The sequence below is a fragment of the Rissa tridactyla genome, chromosome 6 (genome assembly GCF_028500815.1).
Source record: "Rissa tridactyla isolate bRisTri1 chromosome 6, bRisTri1.patW.cur.20221130, whole genome shotgun sequence".
In the NCBI taxonomy this organism is placed as follows: domain Eukaryota; kingdom Metazoa; phylum Chordata; class Aves; order Charadriiformes; family Laridae; genus Rissa; species Rissa tridactyla.
In genome coordinates, this window is record NC_071471.1 from 3,913,729 (window position 1) to 3,929,691 (window position 15,963).

Genomic DNA, 15,963 nt, shown 5'->3' on the forward strand with positions numbered 1-15,963 from the left:
ATTATTTTATGCGAAGTGAAGGCAGATAAGCAAAAAATACCAGTAGCTATCCTATTTTGTTCCCGAACATTTATTTTGGAAATATTAAGTCTACCTGGGGTTATACCATTGGGAATCACAGAAATTCTTCAGGTACAATAAAACTCTGAGATTGTGTCCTAACCCCAAATCAAGCCTCCGGGTAACCTTTGCAAAGCAGGATAACGTTTCTCAACCTATTATTTTTCACTCTGCCTAAATTTTTGGATAAGACTAAAATACCCCGACGAAAGCTGTATTTGTATCTTTCCAGCTCAGCTGGAAACAGAATATGACGGGGAAAGTACGCTGTTGTCAAATTTTCACTTCAATGTCATGAAGTTGAGGCAAGAAGATGATCATCCAAACGACAGTGTTTACTTCCACTGTATTGAACAACCTGCCAATGTCGATCATCGTTACTTAAATTTAGACCGGATATCCTAATATAACTATCAAAAATTCAAGTAATTTGAATTCTGTTAGTAACTTTGGATAATTTGATTGCTCGTTATAGCAATTATGCCCAAATATTGCCCTACGACATTGACCGGAATGAGGTATCTGTATTTTTAAGTACATATATACAGTAAGAGACTACGGCCATGGCAATGAGCGTACAAACCACAGAAAAAAATATCCAGAAAAGATGTATTCGTTCCCCTGCAGCGGTCAAACACAAGCAGGTTGTAACCACATCCTGCAATAACGCAAAAAAATCCCCCTTTCTTTTGAATTCAAGTTCTAGAAGAGAAAACATAGGATAGATCCGGAGAGCTGTGAATTAGGACAAACACAAGCCTAAAAATGATGCCTAAACTTCAGCAAATTTGTCAAGTACTTTGATTGAGGTTGAGAATATGAGTCCAAATGGGTATACAGGAAGCAATCATTTTTTCATGAAGAATACGTGCTTTACTGTGCACACAAATTCTTCCTTCAGAAGGCTGTAAATTACGGTATTTATGGAATCTTAATGATCTAAACACAGTTGGAGCCTGAAGGTCAAGGCTGCAAACTGCATCCTAAATTTCTGTTTACAGATGAAGCACAGTATTTATTGCGGCACTGCTTGCGCTGCTATAGTTAAAGGGCTGCCAGCATTTCCATTATAAACCACTATTTCAGGGGTTTATAACTTGCCCATCAATCTTCTGACTGGGATGAAACATGGCATACAAGGTCCTGGCTGTGAGACTGATTTTTTTGTTTGTTTTCTTTACCAAATTGCAAAAAGAAAAGCTTAAAGTTCTAAAAGCAAAATAAAGTATACCAGGATTTTCAAGTACTTCTAGTGTTCCTGTGATACAATTACAGCTGCAGAACACAAAACAGAGTCCTATAACTGCGTCAATTAATAGAGGGACTTTCAATCCCTAAAAAGTGCAAACCAATCCAAATACAGACATATCGTTAGAGGCTTTTTTTGGAAAGGAACTGTACTGCAGGTTTTTAGCGGCAGGGAAGGAAATGAGAAATCTATCGCTGCCCTCAATTCTATTTGTATTAAAGGTAAATCTAGACTATAGTTACACACCTCGGCACAGTACAAAGAATGCATTCTTTTTAAATAAGTATCCAAATGATGATACACAAGGTGTACTTTACTGTTACATACTCCAGGCGATGTTAGGTAAAGTAGTTCAGAAGAAAGTCAAATCCAAAGTTTGCCCACAAACTCTGAAGTAACCTTATCATCTACTGTTAAATCTTGTATTAAAATTAATGAAATCAAGAGGGAGAAAATGACAAAATTTTTACTTTCACACTATCTACTTTGCCAGTGTGAAAAGCGCACTCTGGGCCGAAGTACTGCTGGGAGCAGGAAGGTGAAAAATGTAATTCACATTGTACCTGCATATCTAGCAATTACATCCTGATGACTAACAAAAGTAATATTGCCAGCATTGCAAGAATTTAAATATTGGAGACCTCAAAAACCCCTCTTACCGGAATCCTAAGGTTTGTTATAATTTGTTTTTACAAATAAAGAACGGGGCCAGATTCAACGACGTGCTCCTGCGCTGCAACACAGATTACATTATATTAAGTAGTTTTATGGCTCCTTTGCAACACCACACCAACTCAGACAAAAAGAGACAACAGTGCTAAACCTGGAATATTAAGACATTATTTAATCACATTTTGGTTTATTTCTTTATATTATAAATCCAGTCACAGCAGGAATGAAGTCAATTAGCCCCTCCTCAAATATCACTACTATATTTTCTTTATTATAGCTGTCAGGATTTTATTCACGAACACCGTTGAGTTCACCACAACTAACTTTTTTTTTTTGTTTTGTTAAAAGATGACTGCATTTGGTTTATGCCATTCCTAATACTTGGAAGAACCTCTTCCTCCTGATGCTGTAGCTTTCTGCTTTTCTTCCAAATTCTGCCCGTGCCATCTGTCTATTTTGTGCCTGTTTGAAACAATCACTTGCACAAGACATTTGACAATTTTTCCCACCAACTGCAATGAAATACTCTTTTAGTAGTTCTGGTTGCAAGTACATTTATATTCCCAACTAGCAGAGATGCCTCATTCACTGCCGTGTCCTGGCCCTGTCTGTCTCCTGTGTATGCACGCGTGTCAGTTCGCTTCGGAGCTCTTTTTGAGCATGCCAACCAGTTTCCCCTAAAGTAAAACCTGGGTACGGCTTTAGGGACGTTTTTCCTTTAGGAAGGCTCCTAATGGGCAGTATGGATGAGCCCTTGGCTTCAGCCACAGAGTCCTTCAAACTCATCCCAGTAAGCCTGGTGAAGTCAAACAACCCGCATACGCCGAGGGCACTGAGAACACACCCTTGGGGCCAAGCTATGAAACACTACGTTGATGGGCTGCAACACAGCGCCTCGGACAGCTTGTACTGAGGCACTTGCACATACTGTATTACTTCTGAACAGCCAGAGGGCCAGGCCGGCCAATTCTTGCTTTGCTAACTTTTTTTAAGCTACCAATTGCCCTAAGCTATTTTTTTGTAGAGGAATTTATGGTGAGAGATACAGACCTGTAGACGACTTTCTTAGAAAGTGAAAAATGGAATGATGACGGCACCTTAAAGTCAACCTGGGTAGTGCAGCTGAATACATATTGGAGAACAACTGTAACCAGAGACAAGATGTTATGAATGGTGACGGACCGAGGCCCTCTCATTCACTCCACTGTACTGCCTGTGACTGGTTGAAATGTGCCCAAGAACACTACTATATAATTAAATATGTTAAATAATGCTACACTGTATCTTGTATAATTCTGAATCTTCAATGAACTGTAAAAAGTTTTAAATAAAACATAGGTGGAGCTTGTCAAACAGTATCAGACTTCAAAGTATTTTCTTCTTCTGAAAGCTTACTGCACCGTCTAACACCAGTCTCTGTCGTGCTGCCTGAGCTGCCGTCACACCGTACGTCTTGTCTGCAGTGATGTCATGGCAGAGACGCTACAGGGCTGCATTCTAATGGCCTCTTGTATTGTAATGAATTAGTGTTTTCTGCAGTTTTTAGACAGGTTTTTTGGCAGTTTTGAAAAACAAGCAGCGCGAGATTACCATTTAGACTCAAATGAAGAAGGTGTTGAGCACCATACCTGTAAAGTCCTGGAGGAGCTCGATGAACCAGGAAGCTTTTCTCCAAGTTCTGCAGCACATCATTGAGCATCCTGACTCTGACAGGAGCGCGCTCCCTGGGGTCGTTAGCTGGGCGCATCTCATCAGATTGGAACAATTCTGCAGTGTCCCTCAGACGTGATGCCACCGCAAGCAACTGAGGAATGACTACTTCATCACCTAGGAACAGTAAGAGCAAGACAGTTGCCAATGATTCAGAGAACATCGCTTATTACTCTTGCTTACAAGCCAAAATTAATAGTCCAATTAAAACCCGAGCCTCTTTTCCCTTGTGAGAATTACATTATGAATCAAGGGAAGTCACAGATCATTGCGCATAAGCTCTGATCTTTTTTTCAAAGAAGATCAATTTGGGCTGTGATATTTTAAGATCTAATAAGGTATGAGGAATGGTTTTGGGGTAGAGCTTGAAATCTACCATTGGAAAAACAGGCATGCAGGAAGCGATGGTTATAAATCAATAACACTAACATTTCCTTCCGAGACAGCATTTATTCAATGCCATTTGATGGTCCTGCTTTCAAGTTTGAAAGCTTGTGCTTGGATTCCGTAATGACTGCTGTATAGAAAATCATAATATGCAGAGTTTAATTGAATTTTGTTCAACATTTTAGAATCCTAGAGGTTAACAACACTTGCAGAGGAGATGTGAAATTGTGTCCTTGAGTCAGCTAACACTTTAACTGATATCCAAATGTATATTCTAATCCAGTCAGTATTTCCCAAACTTTTTTAAACTTGGAGTGTTAACTGTTATGTTGTTTGTAATCCTACACAGACACCAAAAGAATAAATGTCCGCAGCACTTTTGGGCACACCATGATTTTGGTATTTCCCTGTTTGTAGTCCAGAAAGAAGACCGTGAGAGGTGAACTGGAGCGCTGTGAGCGCGCAGACTATTCCCACCTGCAGAGCAGGTGAAGAACGTGCCCGCCTTCCCCAGCGCGTGCATAGACTGCGTTCGTTTTCACAAGCACATGGAGAGAGAGAGCAGAGTCTGAACCTGAGATCAAGTCAAAAGTAACACCAGTCAGCAAAAACATTTCCAGGATGCAGAAATGATCTTTAAGGCCGAGTTTCACTTTCCCTATTAAGGACAAGAAAATCAACTATCCTTAGATCTCTCAAATGATGATTTAATCAAAACAAACCGTCCAGCTTCAGAAGCTGCCTCACCTTTAGTTGAATGTACAAACCCCAGTGAGTTCGGTATCATAGTAAATGAGATGATTAATCCAACAAAGTGGTTCGAGATACAAGTTAAAGGAATGCTAAAGTTCCTTGTCTAATAGATATACGGAGAGATCAGAAATAGTAAATGAAGAACATCAACCCATTCCTCGAACTATTTATGGATGGAGTCTGAAAGGTGAGCACATAACAGGAAGGGAAAAGCAAACAGGTACAACTAAGAAATTCAAGGAAATGCCTGAACATGACACATTCTCCCCCTCGGATGGAAAAAGGGATTTGCTATTGGATACATTTCAGCAAAGGGAAAGGAGTTCATAGATCCCCGTGCGCTCCTGTCATGCAGCTGACTAACACATTCCGATCCAGCAAAACATGAAATGATCCAAAACACACGGAGAGACAGATGCTGGTGTGAGAGAAACTGACAGATTTCCTGAGCTATCAAGATGAATTTCAACAATGAACAGAAGCTCCCCGTGGGAACAGGAGTGAGAGAATATGGTTTATGTCTGTCCTGGTTTGGGACAAGTTTGCCCAAGTACGCACTGTGCATACCTTCCCCCAGGACTTGGGTCAGCACGGAAAGGTTTAAATTCACCCTGTTAGAAAGAATCCTTTGGTTTCAGCAAAGTACTTCATATTCCAAGTAACATACAACATTTGTAATTTTTATTCTGAATATTACACAACCAATGGTAAGTGTCAGCTGTGCCTTTTCAACAGGGGAGGTGAGACAAAGGGAAAATGCATCATTCTGTACTTGGAAACGAAGGCAACCAGACCCTCCTTTTAAACACAAAAAGCCTGTAAATGCTCCCATTCCTTCTCCGCAGCATTTTGCCCCTAAAACAACTACATTTTACTTTACAGTCATGAGTGAAAAACAGTGTTTATACCACACTCTAAAGCAGCACTCATCACAAAACAAACACCCAGGCCCTGTTTGAATTCTTCAGTACAAACCCTGGAAGTGTCTATGGCTGGTGTCACCACAGAGGACTAAGGACACAGCTTTGAGGCATCAGTAGTTGTTACCACAACACACTGAACGTCAGTGCCAAGGGAGAACGTGATTTATGCTTTTCTCAAGTTGAGAAGCTGGCAGTGGAAGGGCGAATGACTCTTAAAGGAAAGGATGCATTGACTAATAATGTCTTAAATACCTTGTGATGCTCTACAGAGAAAATAAAAAAAACCAAAAAAACACAACACCTGCAGGCATTACTTCACTCAAGAGAAAACAAGCCACCTCATTTATATTTTGTATTCTTTGTCCTTTTGTCTCCAGTATGAATCATGATGAATCATCTAAGCTAGTTGTTTAGTTGTTAAATAAATAAAATTGCAAGTACGAGAAAGCGACTCGAGTACGTACACTCTTGATCAGAGAATTCTACTGCTGAATTTCATTACACTTGCTAAATGTATCCGGATTTTATTCAGAAACAGGTTACACCAAATAGATATTTATTTTTACAGCCATTGAATACAATAGCCTTTCCCTGTGTAACTGATTGCTCTTATGAAAAGCACTGCTAGAGGTTTAACATTTTAAAATTGTGTTTGCGCCCTCTGGTACGAATGTACTTGCCTACAAGTGCCCACGGGAGAACGAACACAGGCAAACCAGTGGTTCAAAGCACGACGCTTCCTCTCCATGCGTGCGAACATGTGTTTGCATGTAAGCGAGAGGGGAAATTGCTTCAGGTTTTGATTAGCGTGCACGTTCAGGATCAGCCATAGTGTCTTGTTGGATGCACTGGGAAGATTTTTCACGCTGTGCAAAATTGGATGATCGGGCCTAGCAGTGGAAAATCTGAATGGGAAAGCTTTGCAGAAAGTACCCTAAAGGGGGTAGAAACACAAATCCACGGACATCTTGCAAAGAAGATGTTGCCATCAGCTTCAATTTTGCTACCATGGCTTTTACTGCCCAAGAAAACTAATCCGGTGTTGCTACAAGTGTCTTTGAAAAGAGGCGATCATTAAAAAGGCATGTTGTGACATAATATTAAGCATGTCAATACAGAGGAAGTTATCAAGGACTTCGTACAGAGCTGCTGAAACATATATGGCCTGCTGATAGGGAAGAGATGCTCATCCTTTCCCTTCAGTACCAAACGCTTTCCCATGGAAAATGCATTTTTCCATGATTTTTTTTTTAAAGGCTGATGAAAGGTTTGCCAATACTAATATATAATGTCCTTGGAAAGGATACTGAAGACAAGATATCAGCGTCTCATGGCAAAGAAGGTATTTCTATCACACATACAGATAACTCTTGCGTTTTTCACCTCTGTAGCAGTCAAGAATAATGGGTGGGAACAGTAAAGAAGGAAACTTTCTGAACATTACAGACAGATGGAGAAAGTAAGCCTGAAAAGCACCCTAAATGATCAGGGAAATAGGGTCAAGCAGGTAAAATGATGCTAAGCTGAAGACTAGCAGATAGCTGTAGGCAATGAGTATGCAGCCATCAAGTAAATGACAGCGATATGTTTCTGTATTGATTTTTCTAAGGACTGAGAGTTTAGACTGATGTTTTGAAATGTATGGGTTGAGCCAGGGCTGTGGAAAGTCATGCAGACTTTCCTGGAAATGGCTTATCATAAAACAGATTATTTTTAAACTTCTGCTAGCACTGCCTACTATTATCACCCCAAACACTTCAGCTGCTGTAACATCTGTAAAACATCCGTTCTGGGGAGAAGAAAGGGCTTAACTGATAGGAAGCCACACACAACTGACACTGCGTGGCCAAAGAGCTTTAAATCTCAGCCCTTGCCCTTCCTACACAGGGAAAACTAGAAAATCTTACAATAATTTACTTGCAATAATAAAACAATATCGGCTTCTCCAGCCAGCAGCAACCAAGTGAGAGACACGGCTAGCATCAGACCTGGTTGCCTTTATTTCTGTAAACTGTGTGATTGAACTTGTTATTGCTGAGTCAGTCAGGTGCAAAGGTACAGAAAGATTTTTGATCCTAATGAGACACTTTAACACCTCCAGCATCAATCCCTGCAGCTTGCTGTAAAATATACTAAATTCCAAAGAGGCTCAAATACAGCGCAAGGTACACTACAAGGAACAAGTCCAGACTGCACAGGGCTAAGAGCATTCAGCAGATGATACAAATATGTTTTGAATAAAAATGCTTATCTACATTCAAAATACTTATGTACAAATGCTTACATATTTGCACTTGCATATACATACAAAACACTTCGACAGAAGTGCTTAAAAGAACCATTTGTGTTATTCGCACACCAGATTTGACGTCCTGTCTGGGCCCTACCTCAAAAGATGAATTGGGTTTTCATAGCATGCCAGGCATAGTGTATTTGATTCAAGTTGCAGTGGCTCTTGATTTTAAATGTCTGAAAGGCAGGAACACCTCACAACTGCAATGTGTAGTTAATGGGAGTATTTTAAACTGTCACCTGTTCATGAATTTCTCTAAAATATCAAATCTGTGATCAGACAGATAACAGCCTGAACAGCCACAGGGACCTGCATTTCAGTCTTGGAACCCATCGTGTATCATTTATGGCCACGAGGTTTCCTGTTAAACGTCAGACCATCCGCAGATGCACGAAAAGAAATGCTTCCCCAGTCACAACCCTTCCTTTCAGGTAAAGCCAAAAGCAGTAGCTTGTTTCCAAGAGTTCTGGTGTGTGCAAGTGCAGAGAATACATGTCACTTAACAGCCATTTCCCCATCTTTGAGGAACAGGCCTCGAGCCATAGGTAAACACACTGGGGATGACACTGCCCCGTAACCTGCCATCCAGCCTATCCCGAATCTAAGAAATGGTTTATAAAGTGCTGAGTAACACCCTAGTGAGTTTAACAGAGCTAACGGTACAGACTCCCACCACATCACGGAATTAAATCCTTTGGAAACATAAATAAATGCAGTATTAACAAATATTAACACAGAAACCCCCTTTTGTGAGGGCATCCAGGAGACTGCAAAATTGTGACTTAAGTATTTACACATAGGATTTAACTTCAAGACCATGAGAAAGTCCAACGGGCAATCAAATGTGTGTTTAAGTGATCAGCTGAACTAGATCCCAGAGGCACAAAATTAAGCCTAATGAATCTTCTAGCATGTTGTGTGGATTTCCCTTCACCTTTTCTACAGTTTGCATCAAGTTGGAGAATGAAATCGTTTACTAAAGCAACACAACTTGGAACTGGAAATCTCAGGCAACATAAAACCTTTTGAAGAATGAAGAAATCCATGAGCCATGTTAAAAAGTACAACTTCTCATTTAAGTTAACAGAAAAAAGATCATTGTCTAATTGGATTCCAAAATGAAAATAAACCGTTACTTGACACAAGTCAGAGACAGACGAGACATGAGAGTCATGAGAAAAGGCATTAAACAAAACTCCGAAGTCAACAGCTGGAAGAAAATTTACCCTGCTGGCCCTACAGCCGAGTAACTAATTTTCCTTCCCCTGAACTGGTGGAGATAAATGATCTAACTGAAGTTAGAGAAAAAAATTCAGTTTAAATCAACATTTCCTGTTAGTCAAAATAAAGAAAAAAGGAAGAACAATAGCAGATATCTCATGTTCAGCTGAAGGGATACCAGCTGAGTCGCGCTTTTTGTTTGATGATCGTTCCCTGCCGTGTTTAGGCTGAACTAAACCAACGTTTATCTGGCACAACAGAGCTAAAATTACTTGTCTTTTTGGATGCTCACTGATTCCAGACCAATGGCAGCCTACTGGCTCCTCGGTCTTGACAATGATGGATGGCAAAGATTAAAGAAAAGGTATCATACTTCTGTGAACGTGTATTATAGAAAAGTGATACTTTGTACTGTGGGGAGTGAATGAAATGCAGGGGCGACACCACAAGACTGCAAAAAATCTTTAGGTTTGGGATAAGATCTCACATTCTGCTAAACTATACGGAAAGTTTAGGTGTGATTTTATAGAACTCACTTCTTTATTTATTAGATCAACTTGAGAGTTCCATAAATATATAAATAGGAAAATTAGTTTTGAAAGGCGTTAGCACACTACAGGTAATCTGGATCAGAGACATAATTGGAGATGAGGAAATAACAACATGGTTTTACTTATCTCACATTTTTCCACTGTGAGGTCCTAACAAAACCATGTTTTGGAGCAGTTTTTCAAATTTCACGGGTGTTCTTGTCAGGGACGTACCTTTTACCATTAAGTTCACTGAATTCTGACCGGAATACCAACTGAAAGATCTCAGTCTGTACACATTCAAGGAATTATCTTAGAGTTTAGCAGCTAAATAATCAAAAGATGTAATCCAAGGTCGAAGCTTCTTATGTGCTCTCCGCATCCAGACTGCTTTCACCTAGTCACTTAGAAAAGGAAGTAGAGTTGCATCTCATTTGAATACGCTAAGATACGAGGAAACTGTAAGGGAAAAGGGACAGAATGGGAGGAGGAAGACAGATGACACTAAGGAGAAAGCTGATATGGATGGGTGGCACTGGGCAGTGTTAGAACCTAGACTTCCTCTGCCTCCTTATCCCTCAGGAACGGTGCTAAGACAGATTCTTTTCGTAATTGATAAGTGTCCTGGTTTGAGGACACAAACCACGACAGTAAAAGGTTTATTGTTCTTTTGTAGTCTAGATAGTAGCAGAGAACATCTCAGTAACATACAATGGGTTTAGTTCCTTATAACATCTCAAAAAAAAAAAAAAAAAAAAAAAAGGAACACCCCCCAGAAGCAAAGGGAATGCACAACCGCACCCTTTAACTGTGTTATCTTAAACAGCTCAAGCCAAGGGCTATTGGCTTAACTGGGTTCTGTTGTCAACAGGGGACTACAGAATACTGCTTCTTTATCAAGGCCTAAAAGGCCACAAGACAATAGAAAGAGCCAGAAATGAGAAGGCAACGCAGGAATATTACTAATGGCTCCACAATCTTGATGGAGCGGTCTCCTATCACGGCATTCATCCTACACCTGGCAAACAGTGGCAAATCCAGACTCTATGAGAATTAGATCTGCATCTTGGCCAAGTTACCAGTCACTGCTGTTTACCTTCCAACCGGGAACATTCTTGTCCGTCTCCCTAACCCCAGCCCGTTGTCCCAAACACACCAAGATCAAATACAGAGCTTCCAGGGTCTCAGTGCTTAATTGACTCAAACAACACGTACGGTAAGTTATCGTGCTTTGTCATGCCTGAAAAAGGAGAAAAGTTAGCATGCTCTGCCAACGAGGCGAGTTAGTGGAATAACCAAACAAGGAAGATGACTGTGAAAATTAAGGAGCCAAATGGCAATGGGATTAGAAGCTTTCTCTTGCTTGTACTGAACAAAGCCTTGAAGGGAATTAAAATCAAGTTCAGTCACAGAGATTGTTATCTTTGATTGTAATTATGAGATTTTAATACTAATTATTGCTTAACTAACAGAGTAACATCAGAAGAAATTAAACATTTTATGGCTTTATTTAGCAACAAAACCTATTTTTATTTAGCATTACATAATAACTATTTAACTAGTAAAATCACTGGCTATCATTCAAGTGGAAATTGAAAATCCATATCAGGGAGGAGATGATCTTTTTCTTATTCTGTATTAATGGAAAACAATATTCCTCTAACAAAAATTACCTTTAAGACTGTTCTGAACTTCTAACGCGATGTCGAGGGCATTAAACGGCAAAACTGGTTCATTGGCAATTTGCAAAGTCACTTGTCCTGTTAGCTGAAAAATATAAAAAACCCAGAAAAGAGTCAAATAATTTCTAGCAGATTCAATAGCCAGCACTTCTTTTGGAATAGCACATACTTTCATCACATTGGATTTTCAGGGAAAAAGTGAATAAAACTGCATAAATACATCTTTGTGAAAAGTAATATGACCTAGACCATTGCCTTTGCGATACAACATTAAAAAATGTTAAGAGATCGCAATTTATGACCACACACAAGAATTCTGTGCAGTACTTTTTCTGTGGAGCTGGGATGCTGCAGGAGTCTCTGAAGCGCCTTAGTTTTGCTTTGGTTTCAAATAAAACATCTCAACATTCTAAAAATAGGAATGAGGATTATCATTTTACTTAGTTCTCTGGCTTTAGCTATTAGATTTTCAGAGTTTACACAAGTAAAAAGAAAGAAAAAAATCCCAGACATTAATAAGCTTCACATCAATCCCATGGCTAAATGCGAGCCGGCCTGAAAACCTACTGCCTTTTGAAGAGTTATGTGACAACTCGACGCGCACACACACGCACAACTTGCAAACTGGACAGAATGCTCCATCCTCTCTGCAACTTACAGAAAGAAATTCCCGAATGAGTGAAAGGGAACTCTCAGTCCACTCCAGACGAGCCGTTAACGCCTGTCAGGACACTCAGTGGCACGAATGCTTCTTTTCAACGGTTCCAGAGAGGAGGCCAGGGATGACTGGCCCGAGTACATTTTCTCACTTACAGAAGATCGGCTTCTCCAGCTCAGGGCTTAGACATGCTACAGGGGCTGCGTATAGAAATATGTCTTTCTGCTGAACTGTACCTGGCCTGTGATTAAACAGAGGATTTCAGTCTCTAGGCTGCCAAGTCCATCACTGTTCATGGGAGCTATAAAAACACACTGACAAAAACATGCACGAAACTTTCATTCATCTTCCTCATATCTTGCTATTGCAAAAAGGGGGAAAATACCTGCAGGGCTGTGCTCTAAAATGGAATGATGGCTGCAGGTGAGGGTGCTTGTGTTGATAAAAATGTGGACTGAATAGAATCATATTGTACAATACTTCCCAAGGTGTTGGGTTAGAATAATATCTATCCTTCAAAAGCAATATGATAGTTGCTGTGCTGAAAGTAGCGTTTTAATTTTACGATACAAAGTAGTATGAAAAGGCAACAATCCCAAGTAATATTAAAAACAATAGTACAGCAATTGAAGAGGAAAACCATCTCCCAGGAAACTGGATGAAAGCAGGGTAATATCAGAAATACAAGTTTCCTGGAGAAAGATTACTAGAACCTCAACAACATTTCTAAGAAAGCATTAAAGAAATACTGTTTTTTGACCTGGCCACAGCCTGATTTGGGTACAGAGACTGAGGGAATATGCTGTACATCAGGCTGCAACCTATATCTGAGCAGAGACGTGCTGCGAAGCTATTGAGATTTACCTCTAGAGAATACAATATTGCAATAGGCAGAAAAACCCCACACCGTATTTACAGTGAGAAAAAAATAGGGGGGAATACATCAGGCTGTTATCAGGAAAACTAAAGAACTAAGAGTGAATTTGGAAGAAGATGAAAAACACCAATTTTGGACATCTGTGTTAAAATATTACACGGTAACCTCTCATGAAACTTTTCTCGTAACTTCCCAACTCCACGGGCCGTTAACACTTAAAGGCCATTACGTTTTCTGTCAGTGATGACACACAAAAGTCTCTGGGTTGTAAAGCATTAGAAAACATCGGTTTTAGGAATATCAGAGAGGTACTGTGGAAATACAAGAATTAAAATTGTTTGGGCAAACAGAAATCTGTACAAAACCAGATCCAAACCAGGTTCATATAATCCAGCCGTCAGCAACTGTAAAAATCTGGTTCTGAATGTCCCAGTGCCATGCAAAATCCGTCCTTGTCCCGCACGGAACTCTTTCGAGATATAGCTGCCCAAAGCATTAACGACCTGTAAGCTGCCATGGAAAAGCAACCGTGGCAATGAAACAATGTCCTATCGAAGAGGAGGCTTTCTATACGGAGCCCAAACCCGCTGAATCCTAAATAGTACTCTATCACACAAAACATCTGAATTCTTCCCCGCCGCCCCATTTCTGCAAAAACCTTCAGGAAATGGTAATGCAAGATACATATTCATAGGTATATTTTAAGGAGGGACATGAACAGTTCTACAGTGCTACTGATACTTTTCAATCTGTTACCGCAATGTTTAAGAACACAAAAGTGTGGAAAAAATGCTTCTTTTCTGAGGCATGAAAGTGGCATTAAAGAGGAGAACATCCTAGTAAGCATCTTTCCTTTTCATCATTATCTCCTACAGAACCTGGCTTAATTTTTATAAGTTCTTGCCTTCCAAGCAATTTTATTTTGCTTTTGACTACATAAAACCAAAGTTGTTTTCTCTTGCCTATTGAAATAGTTACACCATCAAAATCTTACGATTGACAGAAGCATTCTGGAAACTTTATAGTATCTCTGTATGTAATAGTGCAGACATTTGTGTGTTAGCAAACAGGTAATAGCGGTGTTTATTAAATCACGTACTTTTAGGCTAATCTGGAAGAAATCAATCACATAAAGGAAAGCTCAGAGCATTGATTTGAAGAGAGTAAGTAATAACGCTGCAGAAGCATATATCACACCCACATAATGCAGCAAGACAGAAAAGGCGACCGATTTCTTATTTATGGTCTTATTTTTGGATATACCATTTCCCCCGAGAGCAACACTGAATATACACGGAAAATAACGACAAGCTTCTGCCCCCTTTTCCCTGTAGAAAAATGGTTGAGACTGACTGCTGAATTATTGAACGCAAGAGTAACTTAGCAAAGAGTAAAGACAACAATTTTCTCATAAAGTGAAATGCTAGAGCAGCATAATTGATGCTATTCCCATCCTGAACTGGTTATAAGACTAATGACAACTTCTCAAATAACATTTATACATAATAATACACACACGATAATTGATGTAGCATTTGCACAATTATCAAGTCTAAAGAAAAAAATTTATAGTTCAATTGCTAATTGATTCCGAAATGCTTTTCTTAGACAATTTAAAATGAGAACATAATAAATAACATTTCCACTACACTTGGCTTTGGGAAAGGTATTCTTCAGTAAACAAAAATGTAATTAATGAACTTCCAATTTATTTAGAGACAAATATTAATATAAACCATAACTATTATTGTAGAGTTATACAGTATATTGCAAAATAAATCTGAATATTCAAAAAAGACTTATACCAAAGGTAACGTTTTTTCAAGGTCTTTTACCTTGCAGCATAAACATCTCTGTAGGAAGGAAGTAACTCCTGTCCCTGCCTTCGCCTCTCTCACACCGAGCAGATCCCAAAAGCCGAAAAAACCCCCCAATCAACATTCAAAAGTGCTGGTGCTAAAGGCAGTTAGGTATCCTAAATGAAGCCGTAGGTTCTTCTCCCTTCCAAAGCGTTATAACCTACTCATTTAGGAATTACTTCTTGCAATTCTACCCAACTCATGAACCTAATTTCACTATAGAAGTCAGCTCTCAGGGACATCAGGTCGATCTGCACCACTCTCCAAGACTCTGACAATTAAATAATAACTAGATTGAATACACACAGTGTGTTCAGCTATGTAAACTGTAAATATCCTTTATCTTTTTAGGTGTTTTACAATGTAAATAAGGAAACTAACTAAACTGCAGCTGGGGAAGGGTTCATCCCAGAATTATTTTTTTTTTTTTTGGTGAGTATGTCACGCTTGGTTTTCCAGTGAGTTAAACTCAGTTTAAAGACAACTTGCGTCCTCAAATATGCAAGCTGCCTACTGACGACTCAAAGCACGTCTATTGGCAGGCAAAATTAAAAAAACCCCACACATTGAATACTTATAAAACAGGATACAAAAATGTGTAAGGCTCCACTCAGCCTTTTTTACACAGATTCAGTTTTGCTTTGGGGGCATGCTGTTATTGATCGTGTCTTGCAGGGACACGTCTTAACTGTTTTCTGGTTTTAGAGACAAGGCAGGCATTGCAAGCCATCTTCCATTCCGTCACACGACGTGAAACTTGTAAGATGAATAAAATGAAAACATATTCAGTGGATATGAAAATATGAAAATATTATGCGTGATAGAGATCAATCTGCTAGAATAAACATCAGCATGTAGCGTGCAGGCAGTTTCTTTAACGCAGAAGTTCACATGCTAGTAAAATTGGGAACCGCGTGCTATATCTAGCCTGCGCGCTGTGTAAACCTCTGTGGGTGTAAGTGTTGAGCCTTTAGGACGTTTTTAGTTACATTAAGAGCGCTAAAATCTAAACAGACATCTCAGATCTCTTCATGTGCCAAGTTACAAACAACATAACTTAAAAAATCAGGTAAACTGCCACGTTTATCC

The 15,963-nt window shown here is 39.5% G+C and overlaps 1 protein-coding gene across 13 annotated transcripts in view; it reads right to left on the bottom strand.

Moving 5' to 3' along the window:
* The window catches only part of NAALADL2 (N-acetylated alpha-linked acidic dipeptidase like 2), a 647,972-nt gene that overhangs the window by 184,277 nt on the left and 447,732 nt on the right, over positions 1-15,963 (bottom strand). For 12 of the 13 annotated variants that reach the window (XR_008467120.1, XM_054206722.1, XM_054206715.1 and 9 more), the window contains 2 exons: positions 11,472-11,565; positions 3,610-3,808 (listed from right to left, as the gene is read on the bottom strand). Coding sequence is in view for 11 of the 13 variants with exons in the window: in XM_054206722.1 (XP_054062697.1) it covers positions 3,610-3,808; positions 11,472-11,565 (293 nt within the window). In the remaining 2 variants the exon portion in view is untranslated. Of the gene's footprint in view, positions 1-3,609; positions 3,809-11,471; positions 11,566-15,963 lie in introns of those variants that run through there. The other variant, XR_008467121.1, reaches the window with a different exon arrangement.